The following is a 22606-nucleotide window of genomic DNA, read 5'->3' on the forward strand; positions in this document are numbered from 1 at the left end:
AGGTGTCCTTCAGCTCTCGGTGGTTTTGCTAGGACGTGGTCATCTGCACTGCCAGCCAGGGCTGCTCCCCGAGCCTGGGAGCCCAGGGTGTCACTGGGCGTCAGCTGTGTGAACATGCGGGACCCACATCCAGGAGCTCGCACGCTCAGTGTCCAGCACCCGCAGGTGTCAGACTGATGCAGTGACTCGGGTCCCAGGCGAGCAGGGCCAGGCGTCTACCTCAGTCCTTCTCAGCGTAGCGGCATGACGCCCAGGGTCTCGGGCCTGCAGAGATGCTGTCAACAGGCAGGCGGCTCCGGGGCTGCGGTTATTTCCCAGGGGCCCCTCAAGGGCCAGTCATGAGGGCTGCACGTGGGGCTTGGGGCACCCAGCAGTTGGGAGAAGCTTTACCATGAAGTGGCCACTCCTCACGTGAAACCAGCCCCAGGGCTGTGTCCCTGTGGGGTTGGAGGATGCTGGTGGCACCGGGAGACTGTGGCTTCTGTCCTTACTGTGTGCCGCCGGCCTTGTGGCTCCAGCCTTCGCCTGCCCTCAGGCGGAGGGGTCCACGCGCGGCTCTCCTGGAGCCTTGCTGAACTGGCCCCTCTACCAGGGGCGTGAGGCCAGGCCAAGGCGCAGTGGGCAGCCAGGTGGGCACCCTGGTGGCCTCAGGTGCCTCTGCTCCTCCCTGCTGATGTCACCCTTTCTGTCCTGACAGTGTCGTGATCAACATGGGGGACTCTGCTGACACGGTCACCGCTGCGCCTGAGGCCGAGGCTGCAGAAGTGTCTCTTTTCAGCGCGACAGACATGATTCTGTTTTCTCTCATCGTGGGTCTGCTTACCTACTGGTTCCTCTTCAGGAAGAAAAAAGAAGACGTCCCCGAGTTCACCAAAATTTCAACCACGTGAGTGACGTCATTCCGCCTCCCTCCGTCTCTGCGGGTCCTGGCGCTCTCAAGTGCCCTCATCCTTCCCTCAGTGCCCTGGGCTCGGCCCCTGGCTGGCCTAGGCCTGCCCCCGAGTGGCAGGGGTCACCCGTGTGCGCCGCCTCCCAGGACAGATTGCTCTTTTTTTTTTTTTTTTTTTTGGGTGCTGGGGATCGAACCCAGGGCCTTGTGCTTATAAGGCAAGCACTCTACCGACTGAGCTATCTCCCCAGCCCCCAGATTGCTCTTTTTAATGAAGGCGGCGCTCAAGCCTAACCTGGGGAGTGACGGCGTCAAGCCCAACTTGACTACGTGGCTTTGTTTTTATTTCATTGTTTTCTTAACCCTCCATAAAGCTTCTTTTCCATAGTAAGTATAAAAGATGAACTAGTTAAGGAAAGATGGTAAGGAAGTACTGGTACGGTGTCCGCAGGGTGAGCCGGGTGCGCCGGGTGCTGGGCTGGTGGGCGGCCAGGTCTGTGCTGAGCAACCCAGGGACACGCTTTGCCTGGGGTCCCGGGTGTGGTGAGGGGCAGGTCTCAGCGCAGCGTCTCAGGGGCCCTCCTCAGGCCGGCCTGCCCAGGGTGGCCAGGGTGCGGCGGGCAGGCTCCCCTCCAGGGCCAAGTCCCTCTTCCAATTCGGGCAGCGGCTCTTTTCTTTTCTCCTTTTCTCCCATGATGGCGCTGGGGTGGCGCCCAGGGCCTGGTGCTCTGCCGCTGAGCTGCACCCTGGCCCCAATGCCACGTCCCTGCGCAGACCAGTTAGTCGAGCGGCTTCGCGCAGGCTTTCTGTTCAGGCTTCCGCCATCAGTGGGGCTGGCTGCCGTTTGTCCAGCGGTCCTCTTCCTCGGCCATTCTCGAGCAGACCTTCCAGGGTCCCGGCCACAGCCGTGGATGAGGTAGGCCGGGCCACTTACGCCGTCCTGCTGAGCAAGTGCTGGGCAGGGTGCTCCCCTCCTGGTGGCTGAGTGGGGCCTCCTGAGCCTCCCCCAGAGGCCGGGACGTCGGGAGTTGGCAGGCCCAGGCCAGGAGACCAGTTCCGGGAGGGCCCAGACGAAAGGAACGCCTTCCGGATGGGATACGGATCGCGTTCTGCGGGGCGGTGGGCGGCACCTGGAGGCTGAGAGGACGCCGGCGCAGAGGCCGGAGGCAGGCGGGCAGAGGGGCTGGAGTCCAGCTCCTCCACCAGCCCTGGGACGGGGCACAGCCCCGGCATGGGACAGAGGCAGTGCGTGGTGAGAGCGTGGTCCTTGGGACCAGGGTCCAGGGCCCAGCTGCCCACCTGGGCCTTGTCCATCATCTGTAGCTAGAGGGACACGCTGCTGCTCTCTAACTAAGGATGGGACTGCATGACTCATACCCAGTACCACGGCCCTGGCGCTCTTGTGCCAGGGTGTGTTTTGTGTGATTGCCTCTCTGCCGGGATGCTCGCCCTGTTTCGCGGCTCCAGTGAGATGCTAGCCCTGTGTTTCATCCCCCCTCCGGTCAGGGACCTGCCCTGGCCAGGGACACACGTGTGCATGGTCCCGGGGAGTCATCTGTGGCTCCCCAGTCAAGTTCTGGGCCCAGCGGCGGGCCACTAAGGTTCAATCCAGGCTGTATCACGGTAGCTGCATGACCCTGCCCAGGTGACTTGGTCTTTCTCCGTGTCCCCACACGCTGTAGGTTGGGGTCATGTGCCTCAGGGTTATGGAGGCCAAGCAGGCAAGTGCCTCCTGAGAGCCCTCGGCCTGTTCCTGGCGCAGGTTACGCTCTCGGCTCTCGTCCCAGTTGGTTTTGGCTCCAGCCCTGGGGGAACCTTCGAGGAAGGATCAACACTCCATTTTACAGATGTGGAAACCGAGCTGCTAGTGGTTAGGAAGCTGCCCAGGCCACCTGACGTGGAAGGAGCAGATCTGGCTTCTGAACCCAGGTCTGCAAACCCCTGTCCTTTTCCTTCTGCTGTGCTGTGCCACCTTGGTCCCTGAAGCTACCCTTGCCTGCCTATTTCAAGGGTGGGAACACTGAGGCTCAGAGAGGTTACTTGGCCGACGCCCCGGGCCTCCTGCATAAGTAGCATCAGTGCCCCTGGCTCCTTGCACTTCAGTGAGCACAGGCACCTCTCTCCCAGCTCAGAGCCGTGGGGACCGGCAGGGCTTAGTGCGGGCCATGTGTGTGGCCCTGGCCTACATCAGGATTTCTCACCGGTGTTTCTGGCGCTTCTGGAATTAGTGCTTTAAAGTTTTTTTAATGCCTCTGCCCCTTGGGAGGCTGTGTGTAATGGTCCCAACCCTTTGGGCTTGGATATTAAAAAACCAAACAAATGTGGAGTCTGACCAGCAAGCGCTTCAAGGACAGAGAGGCAGAGGACGTGTGGGCCGTCTCCCATTCTGCCTCCTGGAGCCTCTAGGCTCTGGGCATCCAAGAGGAGCCCCTGGTTCTCCGGTGACTCTCCCTAGTGTGCTGGGCTCCTTGGCCCTCCCCACCAGTCTAGATGTGGCCTTTGGAACCTTAGGAGCCACTGACCACATGTGGCTGAGGAAGGGCCACTTCGAACCTCCAGAGGCAGTATCCTGGAGCCGGGAGCACCTGCTGTCCTGGCCCAGGTCAGCGTCACTCTGGGAGGCCACTTGGGGTTTGCCCTCCCGGGCTGGGAGAGTAGCCTTTGCCCTCGACACTCTGAGCCGCTCTGGGCACTGGGCGAGCAGGATGGCGTCTGTCCCTGCCTCTGGTCAAGAGAGGTGCAGATGGGGGATAATTCAACATCCTGGGACTGTCTGGTGAGACGGACATTCCCGTCCTTGTCAGGAAGCCCTTCTCCCAGTGTGGGGGGAGGGCAGGCCCATGAGCAGATCATCCGGAGTGTCCGGGGTCGGCGGTGCAGGGGACAGGGGACCCAGGCAGTGGAGATGGAGTCTGACCGTGGGCGGGAAAGGCTCTGGAGAGTGGGTGGCGTGGGACCTGAGTCTCAGTCGGGGAGTAGGGTTTGGGCAGCGCAGTGTGTCCTCAGGCTCAGGTGGGGGCGCAGGGTGCCGGCTCCGTCTGGAGGGTGTGCAGTCAGGACCGGTGGCAGCTAGGAAGTGGGAGAGGGCAGGGGAAGGACGCGCGGCCGACTGTGAGGGCTGGGCCACTGCCAGGGGGACAGCAGAGTGGCCCACGTGGCTGCAGGGAGGCTGGAGGGATCGGGGACCAGGGAAGCCAGTCAGGGGCCTTCCAGAAAGAGGTCGCGTGAGAGGCACTGAGGCTGAGGAGGGTCCTGAGCGGGGAGGACAGGCCCGTGCGCTGGGCCACTAGTCTGAGGGTGGAGTGGAGGAGCTCCCGGCCCTGGGACTGTGACTAAGCAGGGCCAGCGGGTGCGCCAAACCCAGGCCAGGTGAAGACACCTAGACTGGAGGAGGGGATGAGGGCTGCTGCAGGTGGCCGTCCAGGCTCGTGCCCTGTGCCCAGGCCAGGAGCGGCTCCTCTGCGCCCCCAGAGCCCTCACGCCTGCCAGCCACCGCCACTCCATTCTCCCAAACAGCCGCCCGCGGGGTGCACTTGGGCTCCCGCACGCCGGACTTCCTGCCGGGCGGCTCCTCACCTGCCGGCCTCCGCCCTCCCTGTGGGCCCATCCAGCTGCTCTCCAGGGCCCTTGGTCACATGTGGGGCTTCGGCAGTCCTGCCTCCTGCAAGGTTGGCTCTCATTTTAGCTGGTCCCAGGCCGAGCGGGCCAGTTCTGCTTTGGCGGTCCCCCTTCCGTGTGGGTCACCTGCAGGCTCCTCTTTGGTGCAGGCCCTGTCCAAGGTCTCGACCGCTGTTTCCGTTGGGTTCTTGGCCTTCCCACTGAGCCGTCAGGGTTCTTCTGTTTTCCTCTTCACAGCGCTGGGGATGGAACCCAGGGCCTTGTGGGAGCCCAGCAAGTGCCCAGCTCTGCGACGCACCCTGGCCCAGAGCTCCACTTGCCAGGTGCGGTCTTGGTCAGACAGGTGCCCTGGGCTCTTCTTCCCCCGGCAGTCTCCTCAGAGCCTTGGGTGGTCTGTTCTCATTTCCCTTCCTTCTCATTTCAGTGTAAGCTTTAGGATCAGCCATGCCAGCACAGGATGGGGGGCAGTGCTTCTCTCCCTGCTAGGAGTCAGCCTCACCCTCCACACAAAGCCGGGGGCTGTGGACCGGCTCAGTTTCTGGACTCCCGTGCTCCTCTGATCCGTGGTCTGTCTTTCACCAGTACCACACCGAGCTGTTTTCTGTGATTTTTATAGTGACTCATCCTGAGATCTGGTAGCTAAGTCCTCCTGCTTGCGTCTTTGAAGACCCTGTTGGCTGGGCTGGGCTGCGGCTCAGTGGCAGAGCACTTGCCTAGCGTGTGTGAGGCACTGGGTTCCATCCTTAGCATCGCATATACATAAATAAATAAAATAAAGGTCTTAAAAAAAAATACCCTATCGACTCCCCCACCCCTTGATATTGCTGCATAAGTTTTAGAGTCAACTTGTCATTGTTCACCAAAATTTAACACACTTTTGAAAAAACCTCCGGGATTTAGCCAGACTGACTGTGTAAGCTAATTGGAGGCGGTCGGCCGCCCACAGCGCCACAGGGCCAGGTCTTTCAGGAGCACAGGTGGTCCCTGCCCCGCCTCCGAACTGGTTTTAGTGGCAGTGACAGGCTTGTTAAGGAGGCCCAGTCAGGAGCACAGATATCTCAGTGGCCTGACGGCCGGCTCTCAGCCTCGCCCTGCTCAGCCACAGGGGCTCCGCTGGTGCCTCCAGGGAGCGCGAGGAAGCGCAGGGCGCTGGTTCCCACAGGAGCCCAGGCCCGCCCTGAGCTAAGACCTGCCTGCGTGGAGCGCCCCTCCTGGTGGGTCCCCTTCCTGTCTGGGTCCCCAGCCCAGCACGGGGCCTCTGGCTGGAGCGCAGCCACCCAGGGAAGGGCTGCCGAATTAACAGACGCTAAGTCTGTGCACGTGTCTGCCTCCAGGCAAACCGTGGCCCGCCGGCTGGGTTTGGTTTACACGGTATTGTTTTATTAATGTTTTAATTAGGACATTACAAAGTCTGGCACATAAAAACCCACACATGGCTTCTTCTGAGGGAGAACAACATTGGAAGACCTGCCACCCTGGCCCAGGGTGGTGCCCTGTCTAGAAGGAGCCTGCGCTTGGGGCCACCCACGCCTTCCCAGTCAGCCCAGGTGCCGTGACCGTCTGTGGCCCTGCAGGCCCCACGTCTCTGCTCTCCTCCTGGTCCAGAGGGTGCTTTAAAGAAAACAGTGCTTCTTATTTTGGAACATTTCCAGAAGCTCCCGGGTACAGAACTCGCAGAGCGAGCGAGCGAGCCACGTGGCCCTGTCGCCGCTGTGAGCAGCTCCCGCCTGCCTTGCGCGCCACCCCCACTCCAGATGCTTTCAAAGCGATCCCCAGAAATCATTTTTTATCTGAAGATATTTATGCTCTAAATTCAAGGCCTCCCTCTTCAACAGTGCCTTCCTCTCACCTGAAGGTCAGTCACCCCGCACCATCTGATCCCCAGCCAGCTTCCTGACTGATACTGTTTGGGTTTGGCTTTTTGATAGTTTTTTTAAAATTCAGGATCTAATCAAGCCCCGTACAGTGCAGCCGATAGTAAATCTCCGCACTCTCTGCCCCTCGGGGTCAGGTATACTAAGCTGTGTTCTGTAGACAGTAAACTCCCCCTTTAAGGTGCAGCCGATGAGTCTCCACAGATGGGCACCGTTCTGTAACCATCCGGCCACCGTCACGCTCCAGGGTCCTGTGTCCCGCCAAGGGCTCCCCAGGTCCTTTGGCAGTCAGTCCCTGCCTGGCCTCTGACCTCCACTGATCTCACTCCCATCCCTGCGCTGGAGCCTCTTCCTGAGGGTCTCGTGTGGTGCTCTGTAGCTGCAGCCGCGGGACAGCTTTTCCTACCTGCTAGCTGGTCCCTGCTGCCAGGTCCCCTCTAGTCCTGCCCCTTCCTGAAGCATCAGTTATTTCCCAGAGTTTCCCACAGTCTGGGCTTTGCTGATGGCCTCCCAGTGGGGCTTGTCTGAAAAGCCACAAAAGACCTCATTTGTCTGAGTGACCTTTATTTGGGGGCTTGCTCTGGACGGAAAAACCAGCAGAGCCGGGAGCCAAGGCCACCGGGGTCGTTTGCATCTGCTGGCGTCTTTGAACACTGGCTGATGGAGCGGGGCTCAAGGACCTGCCCCTTCCAGCACAGGCTCGGTTCTGTAGCGAGGTCCTTGCGTCACGGGGCGTGAAAGAGGAATCGGCGGAGGTCTGCACGGACGTGCCCAGGGGAGCCCCTGCTCGTGGAGGTGCCCGGACCCCACCCTCTGGGGAAGAAGCTAGAAAAGCACACATCCGCCTCTTCGGCTGCCACCTGAGGGCACGTCGCTCACCTTTCCTGGTTCCTGATGAGTTTGGGGGACATTCCAGCTGGTGGCTGGAACTGCAGACGTGGCCTTTCTGGGGACAGCAGTGCCAAGCAGGCAGAGGCTGCCTGGGCATTGTCGGGTGCTGGTGCTACTGGTGGCTGCCTTTCCATGTGCTGAGCCCGTGGGCCACTGGCCGAGGGAGAGTGTCCACGGAGTCACACGAGTTGGTGGTGCAGTGTCAAGTACAGCCTGGGGGTGTCAGGACAGGGGGACTCCCAGGAGAAGGCTGGGAAACAGGGCTGGGGAGGGGCTTCCTGGGCAGGGCCTGCCCTCAAGGCGTGTCTTGGTAGAACCCGCAGCGAGTCCCCTAGGGCGTCAGGGCCCTGGAGGGAGACGGGACAGTGGGGCGTGTCTTCGAGGGCCTGCGGCCTTCCTTGGCTTTGTCCCACCTTCTTTGAGCCATGATTGCTGGATGGCTCGTGTGAACAGAGTGCACCACGTGGACCTGTGCCCGGGCTCTCCCTGGGCTCCCACTCCTGGTGTCACGCCTCTTCCATCCCCCCTTTGTTTTTGGTACCAGGGGTTGAACCTGGGGGCACTTAACCACTGAGCCACATCCCCAGCCCTTTTTACATTTTATTTAGAGACAAGGCCTCGCTAAGGTGCCTAGGGCCTTGCTAAGTTGCTGAGGCTGCCTTTGAACTTGTGATCCTCCTACCTCAGCCTCCTGAGCTGCCGGAATTACAGGTGTGTGCCGCCATGCCCTGCTTCCCTTCCCTTGCACCTGACACCTGCTGAATGGGCTTCAGGTCTCAGGAGCGTTTGGGGACTGCTGTGCAGCAGGCCAGGCCACCTGGGCCAGTGGTGGTTTCTGGGCTGAGTCTTGTACAGAGTCCTGATCTGCATACGTATGAATACGTGCTGAAGGAACATGACAGATGGCCAGAGCACCCTGAATGACAAGGCCGGGGCCCTCAGGAAGGATGTGAGATGTGCGGTCTGAATAGCCCAGGTCCCCTGGACCCGGTGGGCAGTGCCTGGGCCCAGCTGGTGGGTGTACAGGAGAACTGACCGAGCCTGGTGCTGGCTGCTGTGGCTCTGGACGTTCCCAGACCTGGAGCTGAGTCACTTCACCACCCTCTGAGCCTCTCAGGGGGGCCCCAGCTGCCATGGGGACAGAAACCCTCCCCCATTGCCTGGGTGATGAGGACGAAGCAAACGGGAAGCTCCTTGAATGCGGCCCGCAGGTGCTGGGGTGCGGCAGCCCCGGACCCTCCTGTCTGACCTGACACTGCCCCCCCCCCCCCCCGTCCCGCCCCGCTGCAGCCTCCCACTGCCGAGGCCCGCGCCCTCCTGACGCAGAGGTCTTGGGCCTGCCTCTGTGGAGGGCTGCACTCTGCTCTCACCAGAGGCGGGTCTTTCACACCATCTCGGGGGCAGCGACATCTCCCCTGGGGGCTCGGCTGGTCCCTGTGGTGGAGACCTGGGACCCTTCCTGGTCTGTCTTCTGTCCATCCTGCCGCGGCTGATCTGCCCGCCTGTGCTGCCGTCGTGTTCTTGGGCCTCCCTCCTCTTGCCCCTGGTTTCTGCGCTGCGCCTGCAGAGCGAGGCTGCAGACTCCAGGCTGAGCGGGGAGCTGCCCATATGCTGCCCCATGTGCTGCCCCGACCAGGGGGGTCCCAGATGAAGTCAGTCCTGCCACGCAGAAGATTCATTTGAATTGCCGTCTTCAACTGCGTCTCCACGTGGCCTGGGACAGGCCTGGGGGTGACCCTGTGTTTCCCCTCCTCTCCCTCCTCTCGCCCGTGGGGGACTGCAGCCTGAACCAGAGACTTCTGCTCCCAATTTAGGGGTGGAGAGGCCTAATTGGAACCTTCCGTGCTCCGTTCTTCCAGCCACGTGGTGTCTGGGCTCCGGGCCTGGCCCAGCTGCTGCCTCTGCACAGCGGGCTTGGACTTCCCAGTGGGCTGCCTGTGCCCGGGCACCTGGGGAGGGGGCTTCCTAAGACAGACCCTCGCGGGCCGTCCCCTCTGCGCGCGGTTAGGTATTGGTCCCGCAGCACACAGGACACTCCCAGGTGACACAGACCTAGTGTGGAGGGTCCATGGTTCTTCCTGGTGGGAAGGTGGAACCAGATCTGATTGAATAGGGTCCGAGACGCCCTGGCAGCGGGCCTGGTGCGTTGTCCTCGTCCTCGCAGGGCGGCTGTCCTGCCTAGCAACCTGCGCTGCCCTGCCGCCGCCCGGAGAAGCTTTGTTCCAGACAGGACTTCCTTTTTTTTTTTTTAGTGGGAAAGGGGGAGGGCGAAGGGAGAGGGCTGTGGTATAAACAGTTACCAAGGAGACCCGGTCGGGTTGGAAAGGTTTTCTCCTTCCCTTGGTCCATACAGAGGGGGGGTGCGCCCCAGCCGCAGAGGATCACGGGAGGCTTCAGTCTCAAGCCCTGATCCCTCCCTGCTGGAACTACCAGATGTTGCAGAGTTCTCAGCTCCTGGGGACGGAGGCAGGCAGGGGTGCCGGAGATTCCAGGGGTCTAGCGGCACTTGCAGGGGCCCCGGAGCAGGCGGCCAGCCCCACCACACTGATAATGGACAGAGCCGAACTTCCCGCCTGCTGGCTTCCTGCTGGTTTCCAGCAGAGAGCTGTGACCTTCCCTTTTCCTTAAGTGCCGGAGTTGAGAACAGAGGCCATGGGGTGCACGTACTCATCTCCACCGGACGAGCCCACCCTGAGAAGGTCAGTCTTGGCCCCTTGTACAGATCACATGGGTGCCCCTTAGCAGGGGGCACCTGGCCTCCATCCACACGGGTGGGGAAGCTTGCCTCCCGGGAAGGGACCCCTGGAGGCAGAAGCTCTGTGGAGAGTGGGTGGCAGCGTCGGTCACTCCTGCCGGGTCTTCCCAGTCTCTGGGGGCGCTGGCCCAGGCTCTGGCATTCCTTTGGTTCCTTTGGACTTGCAGCAGGGACTTGGCCGGAAGCTGTTCGCTTACCCCTCACCTGGGCCTGGGCTAAGCCAGGCAGAGCAGTCTGAGGGTGGACCTCAGGCTGAGCAGGTGGCCACTGCTTCTGTGAGCCCCGAGCAGGGTCTCGGGGTGGCAGGGAGTTCCCGAGCTGCTCCTCAGACAGGCCTGGCTCCCCCGCACAGCCCTGGGGGATCGCCCTGGCCCAGCCTCCGTCTCCCACAGCTCCCTCAGGAAGTCAGTCTGGGGTGGGGGAGGGCGGGCCCTGGAGGGACGGGGCTGCCTCTGCTTCTTGGGAGAGCCTTACTCTGGGCGGGGCAGGTTCTCAGGCCTTGTTCTCCCTCTGAAGCTGCAGCCACACCTGCCCGGCCGGGGCTGGCCGGCGGGAGTGCCAGCCTGCTCAGTTGTGATGGAGGCCACCTGAGGCCCTCCTCTCCCTCCGGCCCAGAAGAGTCCAGTCGCATTCTCTGCCAGCCGCATGGTCCTTGCCTGGGGTCCCTTGGCAGCTGATCCCCCTGGCCTTCTCTCTTGGGAGCCATTTTCTGTCCCTGAGAATAGGGCCCAGCTCTTTCCAAAGGCTTTCCCTTTTCTCTGGTCACAAGTACCTGCTCCTCTACAGCTTGTGGCAGCAGCCGTCTGACCCACCCACATGGACAGCATGGGCCACCTGGTGCTGCCGGTCTCTGCAGTCAGACAGGACAGCCGCCTGCCTCCTAAGAACATCCCTGGTCCCTGGGTGTTCGTGAGCCCCAGGTGCACGGGAGGCTGTGGCATCCAAGTGCGTTGAGTGAGAGGCCTCGGGCCTCCGGGGGCAGCTCTCCACACTCTCCTGCCTGTGCCGGGGCAGGACCAGGATTCACGCCAGGTCAGCGCCTGGCCTGGGGCCCCTCCCCTCCTGCTGTGATTCTGCAGAAGCCCATCTTCCTGCAGCCAGAAGACGGGCCCTGCTCTCACCGCCTGGCAAGGTGCCCCTTACCACCTGTCAAAGGAGGGAAAACCCAGGGCTTCTGTCCCTTTCCTGGGTGAGGCTGCAGATCCACCTTGTAGATGTGACTTCCAAGGACACATCTGCCCTTTGAGAAGAGGAAGTTAGTTGGCTTATCTCTGATGTCAGCCCCTCTGAAAGGGGGCGAGCAGAGAGAAGTGCCTCCAGAGGTTTCTGCCCACCTCTGCCCCCTGGTTGCTGGGCAGAGACTCAGACCGACCACCAGAAAGGCTGTGAAATGCCAGGTGCCGGGTGCCAGGCACTATGCCAGTTGGCAAGAGACATTGTCCCTCCCCAGAGTTACCAAAGCCAGGATGCAGCAATTAGAAACTGTGGCAGAAAGTGCTGTGTTCAAGGCGGTGACAAAGGACCATGCTGTTGGGGACAGGGGAGGGTGCCTGGAGAGGAGAGCAGGCCTTGGTGACAGGGTTAGAGGAAGGGGGCGGGGCCCAGGAGCAGTGCCAGGCGGGGAGGTAGGCGAGGGGCAGCCCCCGTAGGTGCGCGGAGCCTGTGTCCCAAAAGTAGAAGGGCTGGGGCGCAGCTCGGAGCGTGTGGCTGGGAACAGGAGGCCCTGTGCCAGCTAGTGCCACCAGGAAAGGGGTCCCTGACACCCAGGAGAGAGCCTTCGCTTTTTGGTGCAGGTCCTCTGGACTTCCGGGCACCTTGGACTGTTGTCCATGCTTCTTTATTAGCGTGTACTGTGGTGCCAGGGGTGGAACCCAGGGCCTGGGCCTGCCACTGAGCCCCGGCCCGGCTCCAGCTCCACCACCATCTGGTCCGCTCTTCCCATGCAACGTGGGGTTTCACAGGGCACTTTTCTACTTTCCTCTTGTCGGGTGTGCATGTCACCCTGGGCGGGTGGGGTGTTCAGTGCCTGGTGGTGCATCGGTCGCCTTCACAGCCGCCGTCTCCATTCCAGCCAGGGTTCATGCAGGACACCTCTGCACACAGTGGACTGGCCACTGGGGACAGGGGACAGGGAACAGGGAACAGGGATGGATGGAGACCTCCTATACCGTCCCACTGCCATCCCCAGCTGCCCCCTCGGTCCAGCTGCATGCCCCGTCCCTTTCCGCCCTGCCTGGTCCACTCCTGGCCTCCCTCGCTCTGGAAAGCACGGCCCGTTGGCCTGGCTCGCCTGTGGGAATTGGGATCACTTTGGCCACTGGAGAAAGATTTGCTAGAAGGAGGAAAAGGAGAAAAGGCCTGAGCACAGAAGCGGCCAGCCACGAGGTCCCCTGTGCCCACTTGGCGACCACAGGCACCCCACACACCTGCTTGAGTTCCTCTCTGCAAGGGCTCAGTGGCTTCCCTCTGGACAAGCGTCCTGCATCCTGGCTGCGGCCTGGCAGGTGACCAGGTCAGCTCGTGGCTGACCTTTCTAGAGTGAGAATGACCAGGAGGCGGAGCCGCCCCTCTGGGTGGACCCTCCAAACCCCGTGCTTCCTCCGGTCCTTGCAAAGACCCTGATGAGGGAGTGGCTGCTGAGGAAGCGTGCGGCCTGCGCGTCCTGCTCAGGTGCAGCCCGCCAGGCGTCGGGCCCCAGAGCCGACTCCAGAGCCGTCCTGGCCCGGCACCTCCTGCCTGCCTGGAGCCGGCTGTGGGGAGGGGCTGGAAGCAGCCCACGTAGCGTGCGCAGCCCATGCTCAGGCACGTTGGTGAACGACAGCTACAGAAGGGCGCGTCTGCTTCCCCCGCGTGCAGACCCACGATCCTGGTCATGGGAGCAGGTGGCAGCTGTCACCAGCAGTCCGCCAGCCGCTGGTGACCAGCGCTCCACCCCTGAGCACACAGCCATCCCGTCTTCTGTCCCCATAAGTTGGTTTGTCTGTTTTGGTTTGCTTTTGGCGCTTACCCCTGACCACGCCCCAGCCCTCTTCTCTATTTTATTAGAGACGGGCTCACTGAGTTGCTTACGGCCTGGCTGAGGCTGAGGCTGGCTTTGAACTCATGGTCCTCCCACCTCGGCCTCCTGCTGGGATCACAGGCGTGTGCCACCTGCCCGCTGGTTTGTTTTTGAACTTGACCTCGTGTTCTCTGTCCAGCTCGTGCTGGTCGCCATGTCTGTGTGCCGTGCAGCAGTGGAGTAGAACCTCACAGCGTGGTGGGCACACGTGGACCTTCCTGCCCGCGTCTCCTGGGGCACATGCCTGCCACGGAGATGGCGGGGCTACAGAGCAGCTGTGCCAGGCCGCCCCTGCCAGCAGGACTGGGGTCCCACTCGCTGCCCACCCTTGCCCGCTGGGCCGTGGGCCGGCTCAGTACTCGCCGCCCCCCGCAGGGTGCGGTGTCTCCCTCGTGGCCTTCCCTTCCCTTCCTGGGAGCTCACCTGACCACCTCTGTGTTCCGCGGCCATGTGGAGATGAGGCGACCCCTCCGAGTCTTGGCAGTCCTGTCGGGTGGTGTCTTTGCCTGGCTGATCTGTTCGTTTCTTAGTTCACGTCCACGTCCACGTCTCGGTCAGGTGCACGTCTGGTGTAGATCTCTCCTCCTGTGCCGAGTTGCCTTTCGGTCCCTCGGGGCTTGTTTTTGTGAGAGCAGCTGAACTTCAGTGTTCACGCTTGGTACTTAATTCAGAATGGCCGTGTGTTGCCAGACCTGGTGGCGCACACCTGTAATCCCAGGGGCTCAGGAGGCTGAGGCAGGAGGATCATGAGTTCAGAGCCAACCTCAGCAACTTAGTGAGACCCTAAGCAACTTGGCAAGACCCTGTCTCTAAACAAAATATAAAGGGCTGGGATGTGGCTCAGTGGGTGAGCACCCCTGGGTTCAATCCCGGTACCAAAACCCCCGCAAAATGGCTGTATTTCAAACACGCTAAAGATTCACCACCAGAGAAAGGGGTTCTAGCCCCACTCAGCCGAGAGTCTTTGTGAGTCCCCGTCTCCTTACTGATGGCCCTCCAGGCCTGGGACAAGGACAGAAAGTGGACAGGGGCAGGGGCAGGGTCCAGACAGGAGTAGAGAATGGCAAGATGGCAGGATCAGTCTCAGACCTGTCCTGGGGCTGACTTGCTAGGCTGAGTCCGAAGGGGCCAGGCCAAGTCAGGGCTTGGGAAATACCAGGAACACGGAGAAGCTGAACTCAGCCCCAGCTCCGGGCGCGAGGGGATCTGATCCAAGGGCAGGGCCTGGTGGGTGCAGCAGGGTTCTGGGTCAGAAGGTGGAGCCAACAGCATAGAGGTGAGAGCTAGGATGGCCACGTGGGTGGGTGTGTACTTCAGGACATGGAGTACGGTTGGTGGAGGAAGTAGTGGGCCCGGCTGCGCACCCTGTCCTCTGGGTCTTGGGAGCCACTGAAGTTTCTAGAGTGAGGCAGGGCAGGGGCATGTTCAAAATTGCATCTTGGAAACTGCAGTGACTGAGAGGCAGGGATGGGGAATGTGGAGGTAGGGGGCTGTGGATGGGGAAGAAGAGGGACGCTCAGTTTTCTTCACTTTAGGGAAACAGGTTTGTATCTGTCTGGGGGCCGAGAGTCTTGACCAGCACAGTGTTGGTGTCCCCGGAGGCTTTAGATGGACCATGAGGGCAGCGGGAGGCAAGCTGGCCTGGGAACCCTGGGCCTGACTCTGGCCAGGGGCACAGATGGCCCACCCCGTGCACTCACATCCTGTCCCTGGCTCGCCTTGTGTTTCAGGACCACCTCTGTCAAGGAGAGCAGCTTCGTGGAGAAGATGAAGAAGACGGTGAGTTCGAGTGTGGGCCTGGGGCAGGGGTCTCCGCTGAGGGACGGCCCGCCTGCACAGAGGGCCCTGGCCAGCCAGGGCACTGCCACCCCTTCTACTTCTGGTTGGCTCTGTTTTTTGGAATTTTGCTTCTCGACCAAACCACGTGGGACTCGATCCTCCCTCGGGCACAGTCTGGGTCCAAGGTATCTCGGTGTCGCTCTGATCCACGTTTTTATGATGAGGCTTTTCCTGCTAACTAGACGCCCCACCCTTTTTAAATGGATTCTCTTCTTCCTCCACCTTTTCCGAGATCTTCCTCCTGATCAGCTCAGGAGGATGACACCGCCCGGGGAGGAGAGGCTGGGAACGGCTTTGGGCCGCGCCTGCAGGGTTTTGCTTGTTGGTCTTGCGCAGAAGTCGCCTAGTCTCCTTTCTCTGCGACTCTTGTGACCTCACTTGAAAGGCCTTCCCTGCTCTGAAGAGGGGAAGGTACGCCGATTCCAGTGCGTTTGGGGTTCCATTTTTCAAATGTGAGACAGGAGGTGTGGACGCAGGCTGCTTTTTCCTCTCAGCTGTTTAAGTAACCGGGTGGCAGAGTCCCTTCCCCAGCCCCACAAAGGAAACGCCACCTTTATCCTCCAGTAAAGTCCCGTGTGTGTGGGTTTGTACCTGGATCTCGCCGTCTGCCTGCATCCAGCATCGTGCGAGTCTATAAAACCTCACTTAGTTTGTTGGAGTATAGAGTAGAGCTCTTGTTTGGCAGAATTTTCCTTGACATTATTCCAGACGTATTTTGGGTAAGTGTTTTATTGAGATACTTTGTATGGCGTACAGAGTTTACATTTTGGGGTTTCTAGTATCAGTGTTTCCCTGTGGTGCTGGGGACTAAGTACCCAGCACCTCCCGCACACCCGGCGAGGCTGCACCCCAGCTGTGTGTCATTAGTCAGCTCACGGTGTCCTCAAGTTCCACGCTGTGGTTTCAACAAACCACGGGTCAAAAATATTTGGAAAAAAGTCTAAACCTGCACACACTTTATTGTTCTCCCAACAACACAGTGCGACGGCCGCGTCCACAGCTAAAGAACCCGAGAGACGAGTTCAGAGTTATGGGCCATTTGTGCAGGTTCTCTGCAAATCCACCACCGTGTAACAGGGAGTCGAGCATCTGCGGGTTTGTGCACAGCGGGTGGGACCAGGGAGACCCCAGGGGACCAGGGAGCACACACAGCTTCTGTCTCCGTTCTCCTGGTGGCTTTGTTTTAACATTAGGTTGTGATTTTTCACCCGTCGTTAGGAGACTGTCAGTGTGATTGCAGAGAGGGCCCTGGCATGCGGGACCGGTGACGCCCGCCCCCTCCAGCACCACGGCTAGGACAGTAGGGTGCCAACCCCAGAGCCGCTCAGAACTGGAAGCCCGGGAGGAAGCAGGATGCCCGGGCTGGCGTGGCCTGGCGCTCACGCCCTGGTCTGGCTTCCCTAGGGGCGGAACATCATCGTGTTCTATGGCTCCCAGACGGGGACCGCCGAGGAGTTTGCCAACCGCCTGTCCAAGGACGCCCACCGCTACGGGATGCGGGGCATGGCCGCAGACCCTGAGGAGTACGACCTGGTGAGCCCCCAGCTCGGCCACGGTGGGTCTCGGGAATTGCCACTGGGTCACAGAGGCTGACAGGACAGAGGGACCGGCTATGCGGGCAGCCAGCTGCTGTCAGCTTTGGGGACGTCCAGACACCCTGGCCCCAGGCCTCTGCTCCCAGAGCGCGATGCTCGCCGAGGTCTTCACGCAGGGGCATCACAGGCGCTCACCTGTCCCCGTGAAGGGGTGGCTTAAAGAAGTAAAGGGTCTCAGTCAGGAGACCCCTGCCCCGTCCACCTCGGCCCAGAAGGCAGAGGCAGGAGGCTGGGAGTCGGCGGTCCCTCCTGTCCTGGAGGAGCCGGTGTGCAGGGTCATCTGCAGGCAGCCTTTGGCTGGCCTTGTGGACAGGAGTGGGGACGCAGGCCAAGGTCAGTGTGGCATGAGGGGCCAAGAAAGCCTGAGGGTTCGGGACAGTGGGTCCTCCACAGGGCTCCTGTTGGCCACTGCAGGACAGACTCCCTCCTCCTGGCCTCATCGCCCCTGCTCCCCTGCCCATCCTCCTGCTGGCTGCCTCCACCCCCACTCTGGTTCTGCACTGTGCAGGCCCCAGCAGGGCTTGGCCGTCTCTGGTTTGGGAGAACCAGAATGAGGGGACATGCCTGCAGCTGCTGCCCTCCACTCCCCTGCCCCTGGGGTCTTGGTGACAGCCTAGCTCCAACCCCCTTTCATGTCCAGCAGAAACCAGCAAGCCCCCGCCAGGCTCCACCCCGGGCCTGCAGGGGGTGGTTTTCCCTGGGAAGTCTGGGCCCGGTGCACAGGGACCAGGTCCTCCCAGGTCCTGGGAGCCCTTGAGGGCCCGGCCACCAGCCTGTGTCCTGCCACCATCTTAGCCCCTCATCGCCTGCTGCTCCCTTCTCGGAAGTGCACCTCCTGCCCATCAGCTTGACTTCGCGTCCTGCTCACCCTCAGTGCCAGCCCTCACCCCCTGCTCACCTCCCAGACAGACGGTCGGAAGTTCCCTCCCCATCCCATGATCCCCAGCGTCCTGGCAGGGGCTGCGCCTAACGGAGGCATGGGCCCCACCCAGAGCAGGCCGGTCACGGCGGTGGTGCACTGTCCCCGCAGGCCGACCTGAGCAGCCTGCCCGAGATAGACAAGGCCCTGGTGGTTTTCTGCATGGCCACCTACGGCGAGGGGGACCCCACTGACAACGCCCAGGACTTCTACGACTGGCTGCAGGAGGCAGACGTGGACCTCGCTGGTGTCAAGTATGCGGTGAGTCACCCAGACCTCTGTGGGCACGGGAGACCTTTGCTCCCCCCTGCTCCTGAGGGCAGGCAGGACTGGGCCTCCCGTGTCCCACCAGCCTCAGGGGACATTGGTTCCTGGAGACTAAAGACCAGGAAAGTGTGGCCAGGTGACCAGGATTTGGCTGAATGGGGGAAACCATGGCCACTAGCCAGGTGTGCAGAGCACACTGCCCCTTGCTGGCCACTGTAATCGAGGCTTTGAGGCTGGCTGTCGAGAGGGCCATGGGCTGCAGGCAGAGGCTGCCCGGGGGGCCTTGCAGTGCCGGGGTCTGGCAGGTACAGAGGCCCACGGGGCTGCCTGCTGGCTCGGCCAGGGCTGCAAGGACAGTTCACCCCGTGAGGCCCCACTGGGCAGACCAGGGGCCAGGCCTCAAAGCCTCCATCTGCACAGGTGTTCGGCCTTGGGAACAAGACCTATGAGCACTTCAACGCCATGGGCAAATACGTGGACCAGCGGCTGGAGCAGCTGGGGGCCCGGCGCATCTTTGAGCTGGGCCTCGGCGATGACGACGGGAAGTGAGTGTCCAGCCTGGCCCACTGCGCACGGGCCCCAGTCTACACTAGGCCTCCCTCCCTGGGCATCCGCCCCTGACCTCGAGGGGCAGCGCAAACCCTCGTGTCAGCTGGAGCACGGGCAGGACTCCCCTCTCCCAGCTGGAGGGGCGAGCTGGCCATTCCCCGTCCTCTGCTCCTGGTCCAGCGCGGACACACATACGAGCGCCCCCAGCGGCACGGTCGCTCCACGGCCTAGGGTTATATCACTGGGCGGCCACAGTGAAATGAGCCCTAGGGGCGCAGGGCCATGCTGGGGGCCGGGCCGGGCTGGCCAGCCTCCATGGGCTCGGGGCTCACCCCGCCCTCTCCCCAGCCTGGAGGAGGACTTCATCACGTGGCGGGAGCAGTTCTGGCCGGCCGTGTGCGAGTTCTTCGGGGTAGAGGCCACTGGCGAGGAGTCCAGGTGAGCATGGAGGCCTCAACCGCAGCGCAGCCTGGGTGGCATTGGACGCAGTGAGGCAGTGGCAGCTCAGTCGCAGGCTAAGGAGCTGGGCTTTCCTCGAGGGTGACAGTCAGGGCTGGGTCTTCTGCCTTCCCAGAGAATCACCTGGAAGCTGGCTTCCCTCCCGCATCCCCGGGGCCCCTGGGGATCTGGCTTCAGCAGCTCTGTGCCAGCCCTGCTCCTTGCCCACCCTGTCGTGTGGGTCACTCACCCAACACCAGTCCAAACCCTCCTCTGGACCGACCCCCTGGCCCCAACCCAGCGTGTGCTGACCCCCCCTTGCTCCTCCTTCCCAGCATTCGCCAGTATGAGCTCGTGGTCCACACCGACATGGACCCGGCCAAGGTGTACCTGGGCGAGATGGGCCGGCTGAAGAGCTACGAGAACCAGAAACCGTGAGTGGAGGGAGGTGGCTGGACTCATGTCCTGTGGCCTTTGGAACACCAGCACCAGGTGGCATGTGTCCCTATAGGCCTTCCCCCAGACCCACCTGACGGGTTGTGTGGTGGAGGCACCCTGTCCACCGCGGGAGGGCAGGGGACCCACAGCAGAGACAGCTGTCCGGGAGCCAGGCCTGCTCCTGCCGGCACCCTTGGGAGCCCCACCTGGCTAGTGCTGTCGTGCAGGGCAGGCCCTGGGGAGAGTGGCACTTACCCAGTTTGTCCTTAACTTGTTTTGACATCTTGCTTTGCAAACGCCCTGGTCCCCACAGTCCTTAGAGACACAGCGAGGTCTGTGCTCTGTCTAGGTTGGATTTTGGCACAAGGGCTCATTTCCCTATAATCCACATCAATAATCAACTGTTTTTGTCCAAAAGCATGTTACTTGTTTGGGCCCCCAAGTAGCCCCCGGTGGCACCAGAGAAAACCCCACATCCCAGAGACCCCCTGCCAGCATTAGGGCCCAGGCCAGGGGGTGAGGGAGCCGGCCTCCGTGTAATCTGGGGATGGGGCTTCCATGTCATGGTCCCACCTCCGAGCTGGCCCTTGTCCACACTTGGGCTCCCGTGGGTATAAAGCATGGAGGGCCTCAGGATTCCAGGGGCCAGTGTCAGTTTCCATATCCAAAAATGGGGACCCTGATCACATAGCTCTGCCACCTCACAGGGTTAAGAGGACCGCACTGGCTGGGACTGGGGGCCCTTGACAGTTGGCGAGGTGCCCACGTGCCCTCGGAGGCCCAGAGGGTCCCTTGGGGACAGGGAGATTCAGATCAGGACAGCCAGTGGACGAGCTGCCCTTCTCCCCACCCAGCCCCTTTGATGCCAAGAATCCGTTCCTGGCTGCAGTCACCACCAACCGGAAGCTGAACCAGGGAACGGAGCGACACCTCATGCACCTGGAATTAGACATCTCCGACTCCAAAATCAGGTATCTGCTGCCCTCCTCTTCCTGCCCCTTCACCCTGGGCTTCCTGATCCAGGCAGAGCGGCCTCCACCTGCCCCCTGAGCCTTGCGTCCCCCTCTAGGTACGAATCTGGGGACCACGTGGCTGTTTACCCCGCCAACGACTCCAGCCTTGTCAGCCAGCTTGGGGAGATCCTGGGTGCAGACCTGGACGTCGTCATCTCCTTGAACAATCTTGACGGTGAGTTCTGGAAGCAGGGCCCCTCAGCCAGACCCTTAGGGTGGGCGCTGCTCGGGCCTTCATGCCAGGGGCCCAAGGCCCTTCCCCCAAGCCTCCACCATTACAGGCTCTGCACACCCCCTGCCCCACTCTGGGGGCCGGGACCACGTGGTTGTAGGCCCTGGCTTTCTCCCGTAGGCTCCGTCACTGTCCATGGGGGGAAGGGTGTGTGAGGCCTGGAAGCAGCAGGGAGGCTACCCAGCCCCCACGTGCTGCTGTGCAAGACTGCCGTACCCTTATCCCTGGGCTGCACTCGGCACCCTGGCCAACCTTCCAGCTCCCTTTCATGGTGTTCAGGGTGCCAGGCACCAGCCATGGTAGCTTCCCCAGGGTCCCCTGGGATTGCCCAGGGGAACAGGTGAACCTGCACACACCCCCAACAGCAAGCCAGGGTCCAGCCCTGCTTGGTACTGTCCTGTGATCCAAGCCGGGGCGGTCCATGCTCCCTGCTTCCAGAACCAGCCCTCAGCAGAGACAAGGAGGAGGGCCGGTTTCTGGCCCTCTGCTTCCACCGAGGTGTCACCTCCCCTTGGAAGGTCCCTGATGCAGACTTAGTCTGGCCGAGGCCGCCTGGAAAGGGCCAGCTTGTTTGTGCAGAGCAGGCTGAGGCTTACATGCCCCATGGGTGGCCGTTCACCCCAAATCTGCCTCCCTTCTCCCTGCAGAGGAGTCCAACAAAAAGCACCCATTCCCCTGCCCCACGTCCTACCGCACGGCCCTCACCTACTACCTGGACATCACCAACCCTCCGCGCACCAATGTGCTGTTCGAGCTGGCCCAGTACGCCTCGGAGCCCGGCGAGCAGGAGCAGCTGCGCAAGATGGCGTCCTCCTCGGGCGAGGGCAAGGTGAGCCTGCAGCACGGCCTGCGCCCAGGGCTGCGGCCCCAGCTGCAACCACACTGACCCACACCTTCCGTGTCTTCGGCAGGAGCTGTACCTGAGCTGGGTGGTAGAGGCCCGGAGGCACATCCTGGCCATCCTGCAGGACTACCCGTCCCTGCGGCCCCCCATCGACCACCTGTGCGAGCTGCTGCCTCGGCTGCAGGCCCGCTACTATTCCATTGCCTCCTCCTCCAAGGTGAGGGGGCTCGGTGGGCTGGAACCTGGGACGGGCTGGGAGAGCTGCTGGGAAGGGGACCCTGAGGGGACTTGGGCTAAAGGGGTGGGACAGAGCTGCCCAGGACAGGGGCCCCTCAGCCAGGCCTCCCTCCAGGTCCACCCCAACTCGGTGCACATCTGCGCCGTGGCTGTGGAGTATGAGACCAAGTCCGGCCGCGTCAACAAGGGCGTGGCCACCAGCTGGCTGCGGGCCAAGGAGCCTGCTGGGGAGAACGGCCGCCGGGCCCTGGTGCCCATGTTCGTGCGCAAGTCCCAGTTCCGCCTGCCCTTCAAGCCCACCACGCCCGTCATCATGGTGGGCCCCGGCACTGGGGTCGCCCCCTTCATCGGCTTCATCCAGGAGCGCGCCTGGCTGCGGCAACAGGGTAAGCCGACGGGCGGGCTGGGAGGCGGGGTCCTGGGGCCCCCCCTCACCCTGGCCTGCCTCTGCCCAGGCAAGGAGGTTGGGGAGACGCTGCTGTACTATGGCTGCCGCCGGGCAGATGAGGACTACCTGTACCGCGAGGAGCTGGCCCAGTTCCACAGGGACGGCGACCTCACCCAGCTCAACGTGGCCTTCTCCCGGGAGCAGGCCCACAAGGTGAGGGCCCGCTGGGCAAGGCCACCCCCAGGACTGGCTGCCGCGCCCTGGCCCTCACAGGCCGCCCTCCTGCCCCACAGGTCTATGTCCAGCACTTGCTGAAGAGAGACCGGGAGCATCTGTGGAAGCTGATCCACGACGGGGGTGCCCACATCTATGTCTGTGGGTGAGTGGGGCGCAGGGGAGATGGGAGGCCCTGTCCCCTCAGGCTGGCACCTGCCAGCCTCCACTCCCCCCTGCTGCCTCCCCCAGGGACGCTCGGAACATGGCCAGGGACGTGCAGAACACCTTCTGCGATATCGTGGCTGAGCTTGGGGCCATGGAGCACGCCCAGGCTGTGGACTACATCAAGAAGCTGATGACCAAGGGCCGCTACTCCCTGGACGTGTGGAGCTAGGCAGCACCTGCCCCCGCCCCTCCCACCCACAGACTGTCCCCATGATCACCTTCCTCACTCCCTCTGCTGCCGCCTGGTGGTCTGTGCCTGGCCTTGCCACTGAGGGCAGGTCCGCGGACAGAGGCACCCCAGGCCAGGCCAGGCCTGTGAGG

General features: G+C 62.2%; 1 protein-coding gene and 1 non-coding gene across 5 annotated transcripts in view; one reads left to right on the forward strand and one right to left on the reverse strand.

The window, feature by feature from the left end:
• LOC124970025 (NADPH--cytochrome P450 reductase) overlaps positions 1 to 22580 on the forward strand; it is a 49547-nt gene extending 26967 nt beyond the window's left edge. For 3 of the 4 annotated variants that reach the window (XM_047533053.1, XM_047533051.1, XM_047533052.1), the window contains 15 exons: positions 698 to 886; positions 14816 to 14864; positions 16329 to 16457; positions 17550 to 17699; positions 18126 to 18250; positions 18603 to 18692; positions 19028 to 19126; positions 19985 to 20101; positions 20200 to 20318; positions 21023 to 21204; positions 21287 to 21436; positions 21572 to 21842; positions 21912 to 22057; positions 22138 to 22223; positions 22310 to 22580. In XM_047533053.1, coding sequence (XP_047389009.1) covers positions 711 to 886; positions 14816 to 14864; positions 16329 to 16457; positions 17550 to 17699; positions 18126 to 18250; positions 18603 to 18692; positions 19028 to 19126; positions 19985 to 20101; positions 20200 to 20318; positions 21023 to 21204; positions 21287 to 21436; positions 21572 to 21842; positions 21912 to 22057; positions 22138 to 22223; positions 22310 to 22454 — 2034 coding nt within the window. In that variant the 5' untranslated portion in view covers positions 698 to 710 and the 3' untranslated portion in view covers positions 22455 to 22580. Of the gene's footprint in view, positions 1 to 697; positions 887 to 9753; positions 9972 to 14815; positions 14865 to 16328; positions 16458 to 17549; positions 17700 to 18125; positions 18251 to 18602; positions 18693 to 19027; positions 19127 to 19984; positions 20102 to 20199; positions 20319 to 21022; positions 21205 to 21286; positions 21437 to 21571; positions 21843 to 21911; positions 22058 to 22137; positions 22224 to 22309 lie in introns of those variants that run through there. The other variant, XM_047533054.1, reaches the window with a different exon arrangement.
• Positions 1065 to 1148, reverse strand: Trnai-uau (transfer RNA isoleucine (anticodon UAU)). The gene has a single exon. It is a non-coding gene; the product is annotated as a tRNA-Ile (tRNA).
• Positions 22581 to 22606: the final 26 nt, after the last annotated feature.

The sequence above is a fragment of the Sciurus carolinensis genome, chromosome 18 (genome assembly GCF_902686445.1).
Source record: "Sciurus carolinensis chromosome 18, mSciCar1.2, whole genome shotgun sequence".
Lineage (NCBI taxonomy): Eukaryota > Metazoa > Chordata > Mammalia > Rodentia > Sciuridae > Sciurus > Sciurus carolinensis.